This window comes from Macaca thibetana, chromosome 16 (genome assembly GCF_024542745.1).
Source record: "Macaca thibetana thibetana isolate TM-01 chromosome 16, ASM2454274v1, whole genome shotgun sequence".
Lineage (NCBI taxonomy): Eukaryota > Metazoa > Chordata > Mammalia > Primates > Cercopithecidae > Macaca > Macaca thibetana.
Genome location: NC_065593.1, coordinates 54,478,101 through 54,498,062, shown reverse-complemented (window position 1 = coordinate 54,498,062; position 19,962 = coordinate 54,478,101). Strand labels below are relative to the sequence as shown.

General features: G+C 45.3%; 1 protein-coding gene across 2 annotated transcripts in view; it reads right to left on the bottom strand.

Annotated features, from left to right (window-relative positions):
- The window catches only part of NMT1 (N-myristoyltransferase 1), a 48,709-nt gene that overhangs the window by 24,267 nt on the left and 4,480 nt on the right, over positions 1–19,962 (bottom strand). For both annotated transcript variants that reach the window (XR_007720152.1, XM_050763102.1), the window contains exon 2: positions 3,169–3,277. Coding sequence is in view for 1 of the 2 variants with exons in the window: in XM_050763102.1 (XP_050619059.1) it covers positions 3,169–3,277 (109 nt within the window). In the remaining variant the exon portion in view is untranslated. The remainder of the gene's footprint in view (positions 1–3,168; positions 3,278–19,962) is intronic.

Here is a 19,962-nt window from a genome sequence, read left to right as displayed (position 1 = left end):
TCAAAAGGTACGTACTTTTGAAATTATTTATCATCAATTTGCTCTCTAAAAAGAGACTATCAATAATCCAATGAACAGTGTAAGAGAGTAGCTCTAGACCCTCACCGTTACATTTACCAAGCCTCAGTTGAGCGTGGTGGCTCACACCTGTAACCCCAGGACTTTGGGAGGCTGAGGCAGGAGGACTTCTTAAGCCCGGGAGTTCAAGGCCAGTCTGGGCAATATAGTGAGACCGTTGTCCCGATTAAAAAAAAAAAAAAGTTTACCAAGCCTTCATCTATACCAATCTAAGAGAAAAAACTATCGCTTTAATGGTCATTTCTTCCATTATGACTTTAACCATCTTATTCACTGATTAAACATTTTTTTCTTTTTGAACTGCCTATTCAATCATTTTAAACTAATACGTATGTTGCAAATATTTTCCCAGATTGTTGTTTATCTTTTGACTTCTACAAAGTTTTATATTTGTCAATTTCTGTTTTATGGCTTCTGGGTCCTATGTCAGACTTAGGTTAATAAAAATACATACATTTTCTTCTAATACTTTTATTTACTTTTCTATTTTTCACTTAGGTTATAAAGGAAAGCAACAATATAAACTAGTATGTTCATATTGCTTAGTCCTGGGAGGTGGCATTTTAATTTTCTTCCCCTTGCTGTTTATTAAATAAATTATCGGCCATGTATAGTGGCTCACTCCTGTAATCTCACCAACTTAGGAGGCCATGGTAGCTTGAGCCTGAGTTAGAGATCAACCTGGGCAACGTGGGGAGACCCCGTGTCTACAATCAATCAAAAAATGAGCCGGGTGTTGTGGTGTGCACCTGTAGTCCTGGCTACTTGGGAGGCTGAGGTGGGAAGACTGCTTGAGCCCAGGAGGATGAGGCTGTGGTCAGCCATGTTCGTACTGCTGCACTCCAACCTGAACGACAGAGTCTCAAAAATAAACTAAATAAATAAAAAGGGAAGACCCAGGCTGGGCACGGTGGCTCACGCCTGTAATCCCAGCACTTTGGGAGGCCGAGGCGGGCAGATCAAGAGGTCAGGAGATCGAGACCATCCTGGCTAACACGGTGAAACCCCATCTCTACTAAAAACACAAAATATTAGCCGGGCATGTTGGCGGGCGCCTGTAGTCCCAGCTACTCGGGAGGCTGAGGCAGGAGAATGGCATGAACGCGGGAGGTGGAGCTCGCAGTGAGCCGAGATTGCGCCACTGCACTCCAGCCTGGGCGACAGAGCAAGACTCCGTCTCAAAAAAAAAAAAAAAAAAAAAAAAAAAGGGAAGACCCCCACCTACCTTGTAGGGATGGCGATGGTTGGTTTGGAGCTAATTTAAATGAAGTGCAACATGATACTAAATAATAATGGTATTTTTTTCATAGTGGGTTTTATATTTGAAATAGCAAAAAATTACTTGAAGTCATATCTCAATAAGGTAGTAGATTCAAGTTGAAGCATAACATTTGAGGCAGAAAGCAAAACGTGGGTATACCGGAATGAGAATGGACTTTTGCGAGGCTTATAAACTGTTTCAGAGGCAGTTCTTTTTTGTTGTTGTTGTTAAAAATTTTATTTATTTATTTATTTATTTATTTATTTGAGATGGAATCTCGCCTTATTGCCCAGGCTGAAGTGCAATGGTGCAATCTCGGCTCACTGCAACCTCTACCTCCTGGGTTCAAGCGATTCTCCTGCCTCAGCCTCTTGAGTAGCTGGGATTACAGGCACGCGCCACCACGCCTGGCTAATTTTTTTTTTGTATCTTTAGTAGAGGTGGGGTTTCACCACGTTGGCCGGGCTGGTCTCAAACTCCTGACCTCGTGATCCACCCGCCCTGGCCTCCCAACATGCTGGGATTACAGATGTGAGCCACCGTGACTGGCCACTTAATTTTTATTTTCTGAGGCAGAGTCCCACTGTGTTGCCCAGGCTGGAGTGCAGTGGCATGATCTCAGCTCACTGCAACCTCCGCCTCCTGGGTTTTCAAGCGATTCTCCTGCCTCAGCCCCCAAGTAGCTGGTATTACAGGCGCCTGCCACCACGCCCAGCTAATTTTTTGTGTTTTTAGTAGAGATGGGGTTTCACCATGTTGGCCAGGCTGGTCTTGAACTCCTGACCTCAGGTGATCCACCCGCCTCGGCCTCCCAAAGTGCTGGGATTACAGGCATGAGCCACCGTGCCTGGTCTCAGAGACAGTTTTAAAAGGTGAATTATGAATATGTTTGAGTTGTCCCCTTGCCCCTGTCAGCTACTTTGAGGAAGACAAGACTTACCTGAAATTGTTTTATTTTGTAATGATGTTTTATTTAAGAAATAAAACGATCCTTTCCCATATCTCTGGGTTTCATGCCAGTGCATCACTCTCGGGTTGTAAGCCTTAGGCCAGTGGTTCTCATGGAGTAGAACTCAGAAAGACTCTGTGGGACTCATGGTTTTCATTATAAGGACTATGGCATTAAGAGAATGTTTGCAAATACATAAAGGTCTTAAGAAGAGGTCTCTGGCTGAACGCAGTGGCTCATGCTTGTAATCCCAGCACTCTGGGAGGCTGAGGCAGGAGGGCTGCTTGAGCCCAGGAGTTCAAGACTCAGCTTGGGTAACACAGTGAGACTCCATCTCTACAAAATATTAAAAAAAAAAAAATTGGACAGGTGTGGTGGCATGCACCTGCAGTTCCAGCTACTTGGGAGGCTGAGGTGGGAGGATCACTTGAGCCCAGGAGTGGAGGCTGTAGTGAGCTATAATCATGCTCTGCACTCTAGCTTGGGCAACAGAGTAAGACCCTGTCTCAAAAAGAAAGGGGGGCCTTTCATTGTCAGAGCGGTGGGGACTTAAGACAGAGAACCACTGCTCTAGGCACCAGGAGCTGTCACACGTAGCTCCCCGGGGCACTGGCACAGCAGCACATGCAGTATGCACCTGTCCATTCTGATGGGCACCATGATTGGGAGTCAGTGTCTGACTTGCCGTGTCTTTTAGGGTACTGAGAGCAGTTTCATCACCTAGGTCTAGGGCAGCAGAGGACAGCAGTGGGATCCAACTCTTCCATCTTGAAGTAATACCAGTGGAGAATGTCAATCCAAGTTGTTCCCATACATTCACCTCAAAACTCTCTCATGTGAAAAAGTGACTCAGTCACAAAAAACAGAGCCTCCTTGTTACCTTTACAGACTGATCCTGGGTTGAATCTGTCTCACTGCCTTTTTCTTTCTTCTTTTTTTGTTTCTTTTTCTTCTTTTTGGCTCCAGTGTCATTGGCTGGACTCAAACCACTGTAACAAAAAGTAAATACTGATGCAGGATTTAAAAAAAAAAAATCTGTTTTGTGCTACCCATGACAAAGAGCTTTCTGTGGACTCAGACCTTCCTTAATCAAGCCTTTGGCTTCAGAAGCAGGCTGAAGAACCCAGGTCCAGAAAGGGCATTTGGAGGACACCAGCACTCCTCCTGACTCGCGCCCCCTCGGCTTTCAGGGAGGGAGTGCTGGGCAAGGGATGTCCTATTTGTGTGAAAGGGCCTTTTCCGTTCTTGCTTTTATGTTGCTTATTTTCTTTAGATTGCCAGGGTAATGGCACCAAACGCAAATGATAATTGTTTTTTGTTTTTTTTTTTTTTTAGACGGAGTCTCGCTGTGTCACCCAGGCTGGAGTGCAGTGGCACGATCTCGGCTCACTGCAAACTCCGCCTCCCGGGTTCACGCCATTCTCCTGCCTCAGCCTCCGAGTAGCTGGGACTACAGGCACCCGCCACCACGCCCGGCTAGGTTTTTGTATTTTGTAGTAGAGACGGGGTTTCACCGTGTTAGCCAGGATGGTCTCGATCTCCTGACCTCGTGATCCACCCGCCTTGGCCTCCCAAAGTGCTGGGATTATAGGCTTGAGCCACCGCGCCCGGCCACAAATGATAATTGTTAACAAGGCATTCATACCACAATACTTCCTTGAACTCTGAATGTAAAAGGATGACAGCCAAAAGGCAGTGGTGGGCTTTCTGGAATGCGTTGCCCTTCCTTCCTCCACCTCCCAAATGTATTAGGTTTCATGATTTTCCCCAGTTGGATCTGGAGCACAAGACAGTACGAAAAGGGAGTGAGGGATGAGGAAAAAGGCACATTAACATTGCCGCAATTTGTGTCCAAACTGGTCAATCATGAGAAATGCCTAAATTGGCCAGGTGCAGTAGCTTAAACCTGTAATTCCAACACTTTGGGAGGCTGAGGCAGGTGGATCACTTGAGGTCAGGAGTTTGAGGCCAGACTGGCCAACATGGCAAAACCCTGTTTCTACTAGAAATACAAAAACTAGCTGGGGCCTGGTGGCACATGCCTGTACTCCCAGCTACTCAGGAGGCTGAGGCAGGAGAACCGCTTGAACCCGGGAGGTGGAGGCTGCAGTGAGTTGAGATCACGTCACTGCACCCCAGCCTGGATGACAGAGACAGACCCTGTCTCAAAAAAAAGGAAAAGGTGGCTGGGTGCAGTGGCCCACGCCTATAATCCCAGCACTTTGGGAGGCCAAGACGGGCGGATCACGAGGTCAGGAGATCAAGACCATCCTGGCTAAGACGGTGAAACCCTGTTTCTACTTAAAATATAAAAAAGTAGCTGGGCGTGGTGGTGGGCGCCTGTAGTCCCAGCTACTCGGGAGGCTGAGGCAGGAGAATCGTGTGAACACAGGAGGTGGAGCTTGCAGTGGGCCGAGATCATGCCACACTGCACTCCAGCCTGGGCAACAGACAGAGAGACTCTGTCTCAAAAAAAAAAGGAAAAGGCTGGGCGAGGTGGCTCACATTTGTATCCCAGCACTTTGGGAGGCCGAGGCAGGCGGATCACCTGAGGCCTGGAGTTCAAGACCAGCCTGACCAACATGGAGAAAGTTTGTCTCTATTAAAAATACAAAATAAGCTGGGCGTGGTGGTGCATGCCTGTAATCCCAGCTACTCGGGAGGCTAAGGCAGGAGAATCGCTTGAACCCGGGAGGCGGAGGTTGCTGTGAGCCGAGATCGCGCCACTGCACTGCAGCCTGGGAAACAAGAGTGGAACTCCATCTCAAAAAAAAAAAAAAAAAAAGGGAAAAAAAAAAAAAAGAAATGCCTAAATCAGGTCTGCAGAATTGAGGACAACTGTTGGCAAGCTCAGACTGAGGGATCACCACTGGCAAAACACAGCATTAAGAATCTTGGGAAACTAAAACAACAATAGCACCCAGTTACTCCTGCCATAGAGAGATCACAAGAAACACGTATGTGTGTATGCAAGTGTACATGTGTGCATGTGATCAAGGGGACTTCCTTATGCTGCTTTTCCCTACATGACACACCCAATCAATGAAGCAAATAGTTTCTTAGCCTCATTAATTTTGTTTTTAATTTAAAAAATAGGGTCTCCCGGCCGGGCGCAGTGGCTCAAGCCTGTAATCCCAGCACTTTGGGAGGCCGAGTCGGGTGGATCACGAGGTCAGGAGATCGACACCATCCTGGCTAATACAGTGAAACCCCGTCTCTACTAAAAAAATACAAAAAACTAGCCGGACGTGGTGGCGGGCGCCTATAGTCCCAGCTACACGGGAGGCTGAGGCAGGAGAATGGCATAAACCTGGGAGTTGGAGCTTGCAGTGAGCTGAGATCCGGCCACTGCACTCCAGCCCGGGCGACAGAGCAAGACTCCGTCTCAAAAAAAAAAAAAAAAAAAAAAAAAAAAAAAAGGGTCTCCCTATGTTACCCAGGCTGGTCTCAAACTCTAGGTTTGAGTGATCCTCCTGCCTTGAACTCCCAAAGTGCTGGGATTACATGTGTGAGCCACCATGCTCAGCCTCTTAGCTACATTGAAAAGTCAAAACTGGCTGGGCGTGGTGGTTTATGCCTGTAATCCCAGCACTTTGGGAAGCCACAGCGGACAGGTCATGAGGTCAGGAGTTCAAGACCAGCCTGACCAACATGCTGAAACCCCGTCTCGACTAAAAATACAAAATTAGCCAGGTGTGGTGGCACGTGCCTGTAATCCCAGCTACTTGGGAGGCTGAGGCAGGAGAATTGCTTGAGCCCGGGAGGCAGCAGTTGCAGTGAGCCAATGTCGTGCCATTGCACTCCAGCACTGGGCGACAGAGCAAGACTCCATCTCAGAAAAAAAAAAAGGCCAGGCACGGTGGCTCACACCTGTAATACCAGCACTCTGGGAGGCCGAGACGGGCGGATCACGAGGTCAGGAGATCGAGACCATCCTGGCTAACACGGTGAAACCCCATCTCTACTAAAAAAAAATACAAAAAACTAGCCGGGAGAGGTGGCGGGCGCCTGTAGTCCCAGCTACTTGGGAGGCTGAGGCAGGAGAATGGCGTAAACCTGGGAGGCAGAGCTTGCAGTGAGCTGAGATCCGGCCACTGCACTCCAGCCTGGGTGACAGAGCGAGACCCCGTCTCAAAAAAAAAAAAAAAAAAAAAAAAAAAAAAAAAGAAAAAAAGCAAAGGAAAAAAAAAAGAAAAGTCAAAATTAGGAGTCCAACCTGAGTACAGTGAATCCTAATCTGTAGGATCAGCTAAATGCAGGGATAATTTTAACTGTATATTCTAGATAACCAATTCTCAAAGAATTGAAAGGTCTGGCATGGTGGGTTATGCCCACAATCCCAAAACTTTGGGAGGCCGAGGCAGGCAGATCACTTGAGCTCAGGAGTCTGAGACCAGCCTGGGCAACATGGTGAAACCCTGTCTCTACCACAAATCCAAAAATTAGCCAGGTGTGGTGGTGCACACCTGTAGTCCCAACTACTTGGGAGGCTAAGTTGAGAGGGTGGCTTGAAGCCTGGGAGAAGGAGGCTGCAGTGAGCCAAAATCACACAACTATGCTCCAGCCTGGGCAATAGAGCCAGACACTGTCTCAAAAAAAACAAAAACAAAACAAAACAAAAAAAAACACCCCAAAACCCCAAGAATTAAAACAACGTAAAATACATTTTTCCATTAACATTATGGTAAATACCATTTATAATTCAGAAAGACTTCAGGGTCTCAAAATGCCTGGGAGTTATAAATACTACTCTCATCTCACAGAGAGATACTGTATATATGCATATATACAGGGAGACAATGATCTGAAATCACATGCTGCCATTTCCCATCATAGAACGTCTTCAGATTCTCCTATCTCTTCCTGTTCCTGGGAGAAAGGCTCACATCCAGACTTCATGACCTTACCCCTGGAGTTACCTCCAGCCTTTTCTGGATCTCTCTGCTTTCACAATCGTTCTGTATCACCTGAACTCTATATAGCTGTGGGACTCACCTCTGTGAAAACGGCTTTCCATGTGTCTCTCTCATGCTTGAAATCCTAGAGTGACGGCAGCTTCTTAACTTGGAAGGTGTCAAGCCCAATTTTTCCCTAGGCCCATCACCCTCAGTTCCCACTTAGGCTGTCCACCCTTGCCTCCCACAGCTTCCATCTGGCCGGGCCTCTCAATGTCCCTGATGCAGAAAGACTGTGACAGGGAGAGATCCAGGTAAGTCTGGAGGTTCCTTTGGTCCAAGCATAAGGTAATGAAGTCTAGATACAAGTGCACCTACTTGGTATGATATTTAATGAGACCCAGAAGGCATTAACATAGAAGGAAGACTGAGAACATTCAAAGGGGAAATAAGGTAACTTCCTTAAAACCAGATGCTCAGCAAAACCCCCAAGGCCATGGCAAAGAACAGAAACCATAGAGTCATTTATGGCCTAAAGATAACTTCTTCTTCTTAATAACTCAATTTTGTTATCGCACACAGGACCATCTGCAGCCTAGGACAACTCTGTGGTTTTCCTACTCCAGATATTTTCACATCAGTCTCAGGATTATGTGCAGTATTATAAGATTTAAAAACTTGGCCTGGCACGGTGGCTCACGCCTGTAATCCCAGCACTTTGGGAGGCTGAGGTGGGTGGATCACCCAAGGTCGGGAGTTCAAGACCAGCCTGACCAACATGGAGAAACCCTGTCTCTACTAAAAACACAAAAATTAGCCAGGCATGGTGGCGCATGCCTGTAATCCCAGCTACTCGAGGGGCTGAGGCAAGAGAATCGCTTGAACCCGGGAGGCGGAGGTTGCGGTGAGCTGAGATCACGCCATTGCACTCCAGCCTGGGCAAAAGAGTGAAACTCCATCTCAAAAAAAAAAAAAAGGTTTAAAAACTTGCTCATAGGCCAGGTGTGGTGGCTCACGCCTGTAATCCCAGCACTTTGGGAGGCCAAGGCAGGCAGATCACCTAAGATCAGGAGTTCGAGACCAGCCTGACCAACATGGAGAAATCCCATCTCTACTAAAAATATAAAATTAGCCAGGCGTGGTGGCACATGCCTGTAATTCCTGCTACTCGGGAGGCTGTGGCAGGAGAATCATTTGAACCTGGGAGGTAGAGGTTGTGGTGAGCCAAGATTGCACCACTGCACTCCAGCCTGGGCAACAAGAGCAAAACTCCGTCTCAAAAAAACAAACAAACAAACAAACAAAAAAACCCTGCCTGACATTAGGAGACAAAGCAGTGTACCACTGTTGGACACAAAGCAGTGTACCACTGTTGGATACAATTTATAATATAAATTCTTATTCATATCAGCTTATGGAACAAATTATCTGGTCCCAGCATATGAATTACCATACGAGTAACTTTTTATAATTCTACAAAAGAAAGAATCAAAAAGGTAAGGTGAAGAACTGCTGTAGATTAACCAACTGGATACTTACTAAACATTAATTTCACACAGGGAAAATAGAAGAAATTACTTCTTTCAACTTTAAAAGTCTTTACAAATATGCAAAATTACTGTAAAAACTACCTTCCTGCCTTTGTTCTTGCTATTGTGTGGAGATACTTCCATGTAGCTATCACCTCATGAATCCACTTTTTGTGTACGGATCTTGGGCTGAACTCTTGTTCTGCTTTATGCATTGCCAACACAAATGTCTAGAAATCTCCAAGACTGAAAATAAAATCAGAGAGCAAATTTCATTGTCCTTATATTGGCTTGAATTTGTACACGCAGCCAGTCACTGAGCAACAATCCTGTTTCAACTTGTATATCAAGTACATGGCTAACAAGGGAAGTCTTGTTGTTGTTGTTGTTGTTTTTTTGAGACACAGTTTCACTCTTGTTGCCCAGGCTGGAGTGCAATGGCACAATCTCAGCTCATTGCAGCTTCCGCCTCCCAGGTTCAAGGGATTCTCCTGCCGCAGCCTACCAAGTAGTTGGGATTACAAGCATGTGCCACCACGCCCAGCTAATTTTTGTATTTTTAGTAGAGACGGGGTTTCACCATGTTGGTCAGTCTGGTCTCAAACTCCTGACCTCAGGTGATTCACCTGTCTCAGTCTCCCAAAGTGCTGGGATTACAGGCGTGAGCCCCTGCTTCTAGCTGCATTTTTTTTTTTCCTTTAATCAGTCATTTTCACTGAGCTACCAAGTATTGAGCCCCATCCATGAGGACACACTATGAGTTCACATAGTCTTACAGTCAACACCCCCAAACAGAGGACAACCAATTCAGCAAAACCAGATTTGCAAGGAGTCTGCTACAGTTAGCTTTCATGGTAATTATAATAATTTTAATTATTCATAGGAAACCAAGCTCAGAGGCCTTGAAAGTAGGACTTCAAAAAGCATCCTAGCAAGCCAATGCCATTTCACAGAAGAATGGCCTCAATTTGGACTAAGGGAAAACAAAACTAGAGGACCCCACAGAAGCCAGGCTAATCCTTCTCCAGGAATCTGGCATCGTTTTTTGTTTGTTTGTTGATTCATGTTTTTTTGTTTTTGAGATGGAGGCTCGCCTTGTCACCCAGGCTGGAGTGCAACAGCACAATCTCGGCTCACTGCGGCCTCCTCATCGCAGATTCCAACGATTCTTCTTGCCTCAGCCTTCTGGGTAGCTGGGATTACAGGCACACAACACCATGCCCGGCTAATTTTTGTATTTTTAGCAGAGATGGAGTTTCACCGTGTTGGTCAGGCTGGTCTTGAACTTCTGACCTCAGGTGATCTGCCCACCTCGGCCTCCCAAAGTGCTAAGATTAGATTACAGGCTGTGAGCGCCATGCCTGGCTTTTTTTTTTTTTTTTTTTTTTTTTTTTTTGGAGACAGAGTCTTGCTCTGTTGCCAGACTGGAGTGCAGTGGCGTGTTCTCAGCTAACTGCAACCTCGGCCTCCTGGGTTCAGTGATTCTCCTGCCTCAGCCTTCCGAGTAGCTGGGACTACAGGCACGCACCACAATGCCCGGCTAATTTTTTGTACTTTTAGTAGAGACAAAAGTTTCACCATATTGGCCAGGCTGGTCTCGAACTCCTGACCTCATGATCTGCCAGCCTTGGCCTCCCAAAGTGCAGGGATTACAGGCGTGAGCCACCACGCCCGGCCATTTTTATTTTTTTTAAAGACTGAGTCTCGCTCTGTTGCCCAGGCTGTAGTGCAGTGGTGTGATCTCGGCTCACTGCAACCTCCACCTCCCAGGTTCAAGCAATTCTCATACCTCGGCCTCCTTAGTAGCTGCAATTACAGGCACCCACCATCAGGCCCAGCTAATTTTTGTATTTTTAGTAGAGACAGGGTTTCACCATGTTGGCCAGTCTGGTCTTGGACTCCTGACCTCAAGTGATCCACCCACCTCAGCCTCCCAACATGCTGGGATTACAGGCATGAGCCACTACACCTGCCTGTTTGTTCATTTTTGAGACAAGGTCTTGCTTTGTCACCCAGGCTGGAGTGCAGTGGCACGATCATGGCTCACTGCAGCCTCCAACTCCTGCCTCCAACTCCTGGGCTCAAGCAATCCTCCTGCTTCAGCATCCTGAGTAATTGCGACTACAGGCGTGCATCACCATGCCTGGCTAATTTTAGGCTGGGCTCAAACTCCTGGGCTCAAGCAATCCTCCTGCCTTGGCCTCCCAAAGTGCTGGGATTACAGGCATAAGCCACCGTGTCTGGCTGGCATCCTTTTTAAAGAGATTTGAAGTCCACACCCACTGGGTGGGAATCCTAGGGCATGCTACGATTCAGCACACTGAAACAGAAATCTCTCAGAGATCTAAGCTGTCACTCACCTTAATTCAAACTGAGATTGGCCAGAACCAGAATCTTAGAATATAGCAAATCAAAGTCCAACTTGTTTCACTTGGTTCCAAAACAGAGTAGAGAATTAAGTCAAGTTTGCCTTGGTGCAGTGACAGAAGCGCCCCCTCCTCAAGAAGGGAGATGGCAGTTCATAGAAAAATTATGAGACTTATATTCTAAAGTTGATCAATTCATCAATGACCAACCCAGCAAATACAGGGTGAATTAGAATAAAAGGTCCAGGAACAGAGCAGAAAAGCAATCAAGAAATGTCATCTTTTAATGAAGGCCAAAATATTCCAAGTTCAAAGATGTAAGACATCCTAAGGACTCTCTTGTATAAATTCAGACCTTGGGGAGGAGATGGAAAACGAACTTCAGTACTTATTTCTAGAAATAGAACGCAGTGCTGGGTATGTGAGCGGGTGGGAGGTAAGGGCAAGCTGGCAGATGAACGGCAAGAGAAGAGGAACTTCCAGACAACACGAGCAGCGAGGGTCCATATGTGGGGCCTCCTCTCAGTCTAACTGGATGATGCAATCCGCTCAAAACTGCATGCCTGGGAAGAAAAAGCTCTATCACAGGGGAGGGGAAGCTGAGCCTCCAACACTGGAATCTCAGAACCATCTGGCTTAACTTGTTGTTTATAGATGAGGAAACCAAAGCCCAGAAATGTGAGGCAAATTGGTTATCAACTAACCAACTAGCATCTAGGGAGGAGCCATCAATCTCTAAAGACTTGGGGCCATTTCCCCTCAAAGCCTATGGCTTCGTTCCCTATAAGAACTGACTTGGGAATCCTCCAAAGCCAAGAGAATATTGTTTCCTCACACTAAGCTATAGAACACAGTTTTGGTGTTTGAGAGGAGTAAGCATTAGAAGTAATGAGGAAAGTGAGCCATGTTTTATCCAGAAAGTTCTGACTACTCTAGTTCTCTGATGTCTGCCTGTTTTAAAACTATAATCTCCTAAAACACTTTTACATGTAATACTATATTGCTTTTTTGGCTTCCCAATGACGTTAAAAATTTCCTAAGAACAAGGACTACAGCTTTTTTATTTTTGAGACAGTCTTGCTCTGTTGCCCAGGCTGGCGTGCAGTGGCGTGATCTTGGCTCACTGCAATCTCCGCCTCCTGGGTTCAAGCGATTCTCTTCCTCAGCCTCCTGAGAAGCTGGGATTTCAGGCATGTGCCACCATGCCCGGCTAATTTTTGTATTTTTAGCAGAGACGGAGTTTCACCATGTTGGCCAGGCTGGTCTCAAACTCCTGGCCTCAAGTGATCTGCCTCAGCCTCCTACAGCGCTGGGATTACAGGCGTGAGTCACTGCACCCGGCCAGACTACATTTTATACAGCTGTTTCCAACAGCACCTCTAGTTGTGCTGAGCACACAGTTAACAGTTCAACAGTTATATGCCTGACTGATGCTTTACAGGCATAATAGACTAAAATAAGACCTTGAAAAGCTAGAGCCCAAAAGAGGGTCAGCAAAACATCTTTAGTACTGTTTGCACAGGACAGCTGTGTTAATATTCCATGAGAGCAATGGAAATGCTGTGCTCTTGAGCTACTGATTGAGATTTTAAATTCTCAACTTTGTTTTTTAATTTAAAAAAAATAGGCCAGGCGCAGTGGCTCACACCTGTAATCCCCGCACTTTGCGAGGCCAAAGTGGGTGGATCACCTGAGGTCAGGAGTTTGGGACCAGTCTGGCCAACATGGTGAAACCCCATCTCTACCAAAAAAAAAATAGAAACATTAGCCAGGTGTGGTGGTGCACACCTGTAATCCCAGCTACTTGGGAGGCTGAGGCAGGAGAATCGCTTGAACCTGGGAGGGGGAGGTTGCAGTGAGCTAAGATCACACCACTGCACTCAGCCTGAGTGAGACTCCATCTCAAATAAAAATATAATGAATTTTTTTTTTTTGACAGGTTCTTGCTCTGTCACCCAAGCTGGAGTGCAGTGGCACAATCGTGGCTCACTGCAGCCTCAACCTCCCAGGTTCAAGCAATCGTCTCACCTCAGCCTCCTGAGTAGCTGGGACTACGGGCGTACGCCACCATACTTGGCTAATTTTTATACGTTTTGTAGAGACAGGGTTTCACTATGTTGCCCAGGCTGGTCTTGAATTCCTGGGCTCAAGCTATCCACCTGCCTCAGCTTCCCAAAATGCTGGGATTACAGATGTGAGCTACCATGTCCAGCCCTAATTTTCTTATTCATTGTCTTCTCTCTTCTTAGGCTCTGTCCTACTCCTTGAAAAGTTAAAACAGGTCCAGCCAGGTGTGGTGGCGTGAATTTGTAGTCCCAGCTACTCAGGAAGCTGAGGCGGGAGGATCTCTTGAGCCCAGGAGTCTGATGACGTAGCAGTGCACCACGACCACGCTTGTGAACAGCCACTGTACTCCACCCTGGGTGACAAAGTGAGACCCCATCTCTAATAAGTAAATAAAACACAAACAAAAAAGCTCCACTCTAACTATTTCTAATGGTTTCAATGTCTTAAACACAGACCACAGGTTTACAACATAAGAAAAAAAAAGTTTGGGAAATAAAATTCACAAAATTTGGCCACTTTTTTTTTTTTTCACTGTACCTCTCAGATCTCATGGCCACTTGTTTTTTACTTGTATTTTTTAAATGCTAGTCAAGTGAAGCAGGGGGAGTGGAAAAGAAACAAAGAAATCTATAACTGGTTATGACAAATTAGTTGTAGACACCACTGCACTTGGACCAATCGCCACGTGTTTTCTACCTCTGAAAAAAAAAGACAGGAGTTGGAGACCAGCCTGTGCAATATAGTGAGACCTTGTCTCTATATACAGAGACCAAAAAATTAGCCTGTAGTCCCGGTCACCTGGGAGGTTGACGTAGGAGGACTGCACCACGGCACTACGACCGGGGTGACAGAGTGAAACCTTGTCTCAAAAAAAAAAAAAAAAAAAAAAGTGAATTTTTTGGGCTGAAATACAAATTTTCCAGAGAAATTTGTTAAAATAAACCCTAACCTCTAATATCCTTTTGATTCTACTTTTAGACATCAGGAAATCCTTTTGCAAATCAATTAACTCTTGAAGTATGGTAAGTTCACTAGTAATCCTATTAGTACTCAGAAAGCCCAAAGAGAGGTGAAAGAAATGGCAAAGATGCCCAGAAGGAAACGACATGGCATGAATCAGTATCAGCTGTCTAGTCCCTGTACTTCTGCCCCCGACTCTGCACATTCCCACCAATTAGTCATATCAAAAACTGCTTGTGAATCCCAAATGATGGGAAAAATAAAAACACTTTAGTACTGCCATCAAGGTACCCTGGGGCTGGGCACAGTGGCTCATGCCTGTAATCCCAGCACTTTGGGAGGCCAAGGCGGGTAGATCACCTAAGGTCTGGAGCTCAAGACAAGCCTGGCCAACATAGCGAAACCCCGTCTCTACTAAAAAATACAAAAATTAGCTGTGCATGGTGGCAGGTGCCTGTAATCCCAGCTACTTGGGAGGCTGAGGCGGGAGAATCGTTTGAACCCAGGAGGCAGAGGTTGCAGTGAGCCGAGATCACACCACCACACTCCAGCCTGAGTGACAGAGTGAGACTCCATCTCACACACACACAAAAAAAGGTACCCTGGGAGGTCTGTGAAAAGAACAGCAAGTTGTAAGAAGGGATTACAAAAGACCACTTTCGCTGCCACCCTCGGCCCTCCCTGGGATAGTAAGCCAGAGTACTGAGGGTGAACGAGCCAATTCTTGTCATGGACGATAACTGCTTTTCAGAGGTCACAAAAACTCTGCTATAGTAAACTGCTTAAAACTGGAATGAGACAAATGTGTAAATTCCACATTGAGTCTGTTTGGCAAGTTAAGACTTTGACTTTGCAACTCCAAGGTAAAATCAAATGCTGTTCAGAGACCATTATCAAGAATGTTTTGAGCAGTGGCTCAATGCTGGCAGAAATCTCACCCACTAGAATGACTTCTTCTTTTTTTTTTGAGACGGCGTCTCACTTTGTTGCCCAGGCTGGAGTGCAGTGGCGTGATTAGAATGACTTCTGAAAAAAATATTTGTCTATCATGGAGAGACAAACTGGTTCCCAAGTTTGGGAACATCCATAGGCTGTTAAATGGATCCAAAGATAGGATTCACACTGCTGCAGATTCAAGATGCAGAAGTCAATTCAGCAGGGGAAAGAAATCTAGCAAGTTCAGAATGGATCCTCTGAGGTGTCAAAGAGACCAGCGGAGATGCAAATCTCAAGCCTCACTATAAAAACTGAAGTCTGGCTGGGCACGGTGGTGGCTCATGCCTGTAATGCCAGCACTTTGAGAGGCTGAGGCGGGCAGATCACGAGGTTAGGAGTTCCAAGACCAGCCTGGCCAACATAGTGAAACTCCGTCTCTACTAAAAATACAAAAATTAGCTGGGCAGGGTGGCGCACGCCTGTAGTCCCAGCTACCCAGGAGGCTGAGGCAGGAGAATCGCTAGAACCTGGAAGGGGGAGGTTGTGGTGAGCTGAGATCACACCACTGCACTCCAGCCTGGGCAACAGAGCAAGACTCTGTCTGAAATAAATAAATAAATAAATAAATAAAAAAAAAAGTCTGGCCAGGCACGATGGCTCACGCCTCTAATGTCAGCACTTTGGGAGGTAAAGGCAGATGGATCACAAGGTCAGGAGTTCAAGACCAGCCTGGCCAAGATGGTGAAACTCCGTTTCTACTAAAACTACAAAAGTTAGCCGGGTATGGTGGTGCATGTCTGTGATCCCAGCTACTTGGGAGATTAAGACACAAGAATTGCTTCAACTTGGAAGGTGGAGGTTGCAGTGAGTTAAGATCATGCCACTGCACTCCAGCTTGGGCGACAGTCTTTTTTTGAGAGTACTGAGGGTGAACAAGCCAATTCTTGTCATGGACGATAACTGTTTTTCAGAGGTCACAAAAGCTCTGCTATACTAAACTGCTTAAAACTGGAATGAGACAAATGTGTAAATTCCACATTGAGTTTGTTTGGCAAGTTAAGACTTTGACTTTGCAACTCCAAGGTAAAATCAAATGCTGTTCAGAGACCATTTTTTGAGACTCTGTCTCAAAAAAAGAAACAAACAAACAAACAAAAACCCTAAAGTCTTCATAAGTGAAATCATGGAGGATATAATCCACGTAAAGGGCTTAGCACAATGCCCACTACATAGTGATAATAGTAACTTTTACTAAACACTTAACCATAGTGACTCCTCAGTTGCCTCTCAGAGCAGCTCTAGAAAGTTGTTCTTTTTTTTTTTTTGGTCTATTTTTTTGAGATGGAGTCTCTCTCTCTCGCCCAGATGAAGTGCAGTGGCGCCATATAGGCTCACTGCTACCTCTGCCTCCCAGGTTCAAGTGATTCTCCTGTCTCAGCCTCCCATATAGCTGGCACTACAGGGCCACACCACCACGCCCAGCTAATTTTTGTATTTTTAGTACAGATGGGGTTTTGCCATGTTGGCCCAGCTGGCCTCGAACTCCTGACCTCAAGTGATCTGCCCATCTCAGCCTCTCAAAGTGCTGGGACATTTTTGAGGCTAATACTGAGCCTGTGGAGGAATTCCGGTTTAGTATTTTTGGCGCTCTCAATAGAGAACACCATATTTTGTGTCCCTTAAATGTAACAATCACAAGGACGACATCTTCGAGGAATTAGAAGAGAGGCTTGAAGGGTAGATTTCAGATAAAAAGCTAAAGAGAAAGAGTTAAAGTAGCATCCTCCTGAAGTTACTAAATGTATGGCTCATGAATCTATGGGCTCTATAGGGAAAGGGTTAACTGCCAACTTAGTAAAGCTGGGGAATTTTAGCGTGAGCATATTAGTTGAACAATGTGAAAAATCAGCAAAACTGCTCTGCCATGAGCAGCGAGTCCCTGAAATAGGCTCTCATTTACTTTCCATTTCTTCTGCTTTCCAGTCTCTTCTCTTTGAAGCAGCTCTTGATTAGTTTCTTTTTAATTGCCACTTAATTGGGAAACAAAATTAGAACACTTATTTGATATCAGTGATGAGGTTTCTCTTTCCATTCTGCTTTGATCTAGTTTTGAAAAACCAAAAGTTGAAGGGGGAAATTAAAAAGGAACTAAAAAGATTTCTTCTTTCCAAGAGCTAGCTGCAGCTATAAACCATCAAATAAATATGGAAAGAATGACTCTTGGAGAAGCTGAAGAAAAAAACAAAAGCAAGTAAGGCTAGCTTTAAGGAATGTATTTTCAGAAAGACTTTTCTTTCCTCCTAAGTTTTCATAAGGGATAATATCTTGTAACCAGGAAGTGAAGAGAACTTATAAAGAATCCATGTTAACCTGTCCCAAGGAGTAAGAGAGCCGGATGGAGATGAGACACCTCTTGTCGGAGGGCTCTTGACCCATGCTTACTAGGATCTCAATGATACTGAAGACACTGCAAAATAAATTCTGAAAGACTCCTGGAACATAATAGTCTAAAAGTTCTTTTTTGTTCCAAAACACTCAGACAAACTTCACTTATTATCCCCAAATTAAAATCTGCCAACTGATGAGATTTATTCTTTGGCAATACTTCTTGGAAAGACTCTCATTAAAAAAAAAAAATCAAATTAAACCATATAGATGAATCACGAACTACAGGGGGATGCCGCAGAAAGATTATCTTAGTCTGACTGTCCTCTAAATTGTTCAGGATAATTATGCTAGGCACGTAACTGGGGGAAATTGAGTGCAGTAAAAAACAAACAAAACTGGCTGGGCGCAGGAGCTTATGCCCACGATCCCAGCCGTTTGGGAAGCCAAGGTGGGAGCATCACTTGAGGCCAGTAGTTTGAGACCAGCCTGGGCTAAATAGTGCAACCCCATCTCTACAGAAAATTTTTAAAAAGAAAATTAGCCAGGAACGATGGTGCATGTCTACAGTCCTAGCTACTTGGGAGGCTGAGGTGGGAGGATTGCTAGAGTCCAGGTCAAAGGCCGCAGTAAGCCATGATCACACCACTGTACTGGGCAACAGAGCGAGGCCCTGCTTCCGAAGTAATAACAATAACTTAAAAATTAGGCCAGGCGCAGTGGCTCACGCCTGTAATCCCAGAACTTTGAGAGGCCGAGGCGGGCAGATCATGAGGTCAGGAGATCAAGACCATCCTGGTTAACATGGTGAAACTCTGTCTCTATTAAAAATACAAAAAATTAGTTGGGCGTGGTGGCGGGCACCTGTAGTTCCAGCTACTCAGGAGGCTGAGGCAGGAGAATGGCATGAACCCGGGAGGCAGAGCCTGCAGTGAACCGAGATCGCGCCACTGCACTCCAGCCTGGGCAACAGAGTGAGACTCCATCTCAAAAAAAAAAAAAAAAAAATTAAATTAAAAATTTTTTAAATAGAAAAACTGAAGAGATGCATCCATACACATTACATATGTATGCATGTATACATATATACATATATATGTATACATGAAGGGTTTGGGGTTTTTTGTTTTTATTTATAGAGATGGGGTCTCACCGTGTTGCCCAGGCTTGTCTCGAACTCCTGGGCTCAAGTGATTTTTCCGCCTCAGCCTCCCAATGTGCTGAGGTTACAGGCGTGAGCCACTACACACAACTACATGAAGTTTTATATTCATCAAATGTTTATGCTGATTTAATTATGGAGGAAACACAAGACTAGAAAAATCAAGAACTAAACTCATATACAAAGAGACATAAGAAACTAATACAACTGGCTGGGCGTGGTGGCTCACACCTGTAATCCTAGCACTTTGGGAGGCTAAGGCAGGCAGACTGCCTGAGCTCAGGAGTTCGAGACCAGCCTGGGCAACATGGTGAAACCTCGTCTCTACTAAAATATGAATAATTAGCTGGGCGTGGCAGTGTGCTCCTGTAGTCCCAGCTACTCAGGAGGCTGAGGCAGGAGAATTTCTTGAACCTGGGAGGCAGAGGTTGCAGTGAGCCGAGATCATGCCACGGCACTCCAGCCTGGGCAACAGAGTGAGACTCTGTCTCCAAAAAAAAAAAAAAAGGAAATAATACAACCGCATTTCCCATGAATCCAGTACATGAATTTAGCTCATTTTATTAGCATAGAGCACTGTGACTTTAGTTCCTGAAAAAGAGCCCAGGAAGCTGGGTGTGGTGGCTCATGCTTACAATCTCAGCACTTTGGGAGGCTAAAGCAGGAGGATCACTTGAACCCAGGAGTTTGAGACTAGCCTGGGCAACATAGTGAGACACAGTCTCTTTAAAAAAAAATTTTTTTAAATGGCCGGGCATGGTGGCCCATGTCTGTAATACCAGCACTTTGGGAGGCCGAGGTGGGCAGATCACAAGGTCAGAAGATCGAGACCATCCTGACTAACTCGATGAAACGCCGTCTCTACTAAAAGTACAAAAAAATTAGCCGGGCGTGGTGGCAGGCACCTGTAGTCCCAGCTACTTGGGAGGCTGAGGCAGGAGAATGGTGTGTACCCGGCAGGCAGAGTTTGCAGTGAGCAGAGATCATGCCACTGCACTCCAGCCTGGGCAACAGAGCGAGACTCCGTCTCAAAAAAATAAAAAAAAAAAAGGGCCTAAGAGAATAAAGGTTAGCTTGAACTATGATTAACCTTTATTGTATATTACACATTTTAGACTCTCTAGCATTGAAAGGAAAACTTCTCTGTCAACTTTTACATGATTTTTGAGAAGATTTTAAATAATATTAAGTAAAGACAAAAAACATTTCAAGAAGCAAAACACAGTGGAAAGCTTCCACAACAAATTGGAGCTTCTTGATTTCTGAGGTATTTCTTTTTTTTTTTTTTTTTTTTTTTTTTTTTTTTTTTTTTTTTGAGATGGAGTCTCACTCTGTCACCCAGGCTGGAGTACAGTGGCGCAATCTCGGCTCACT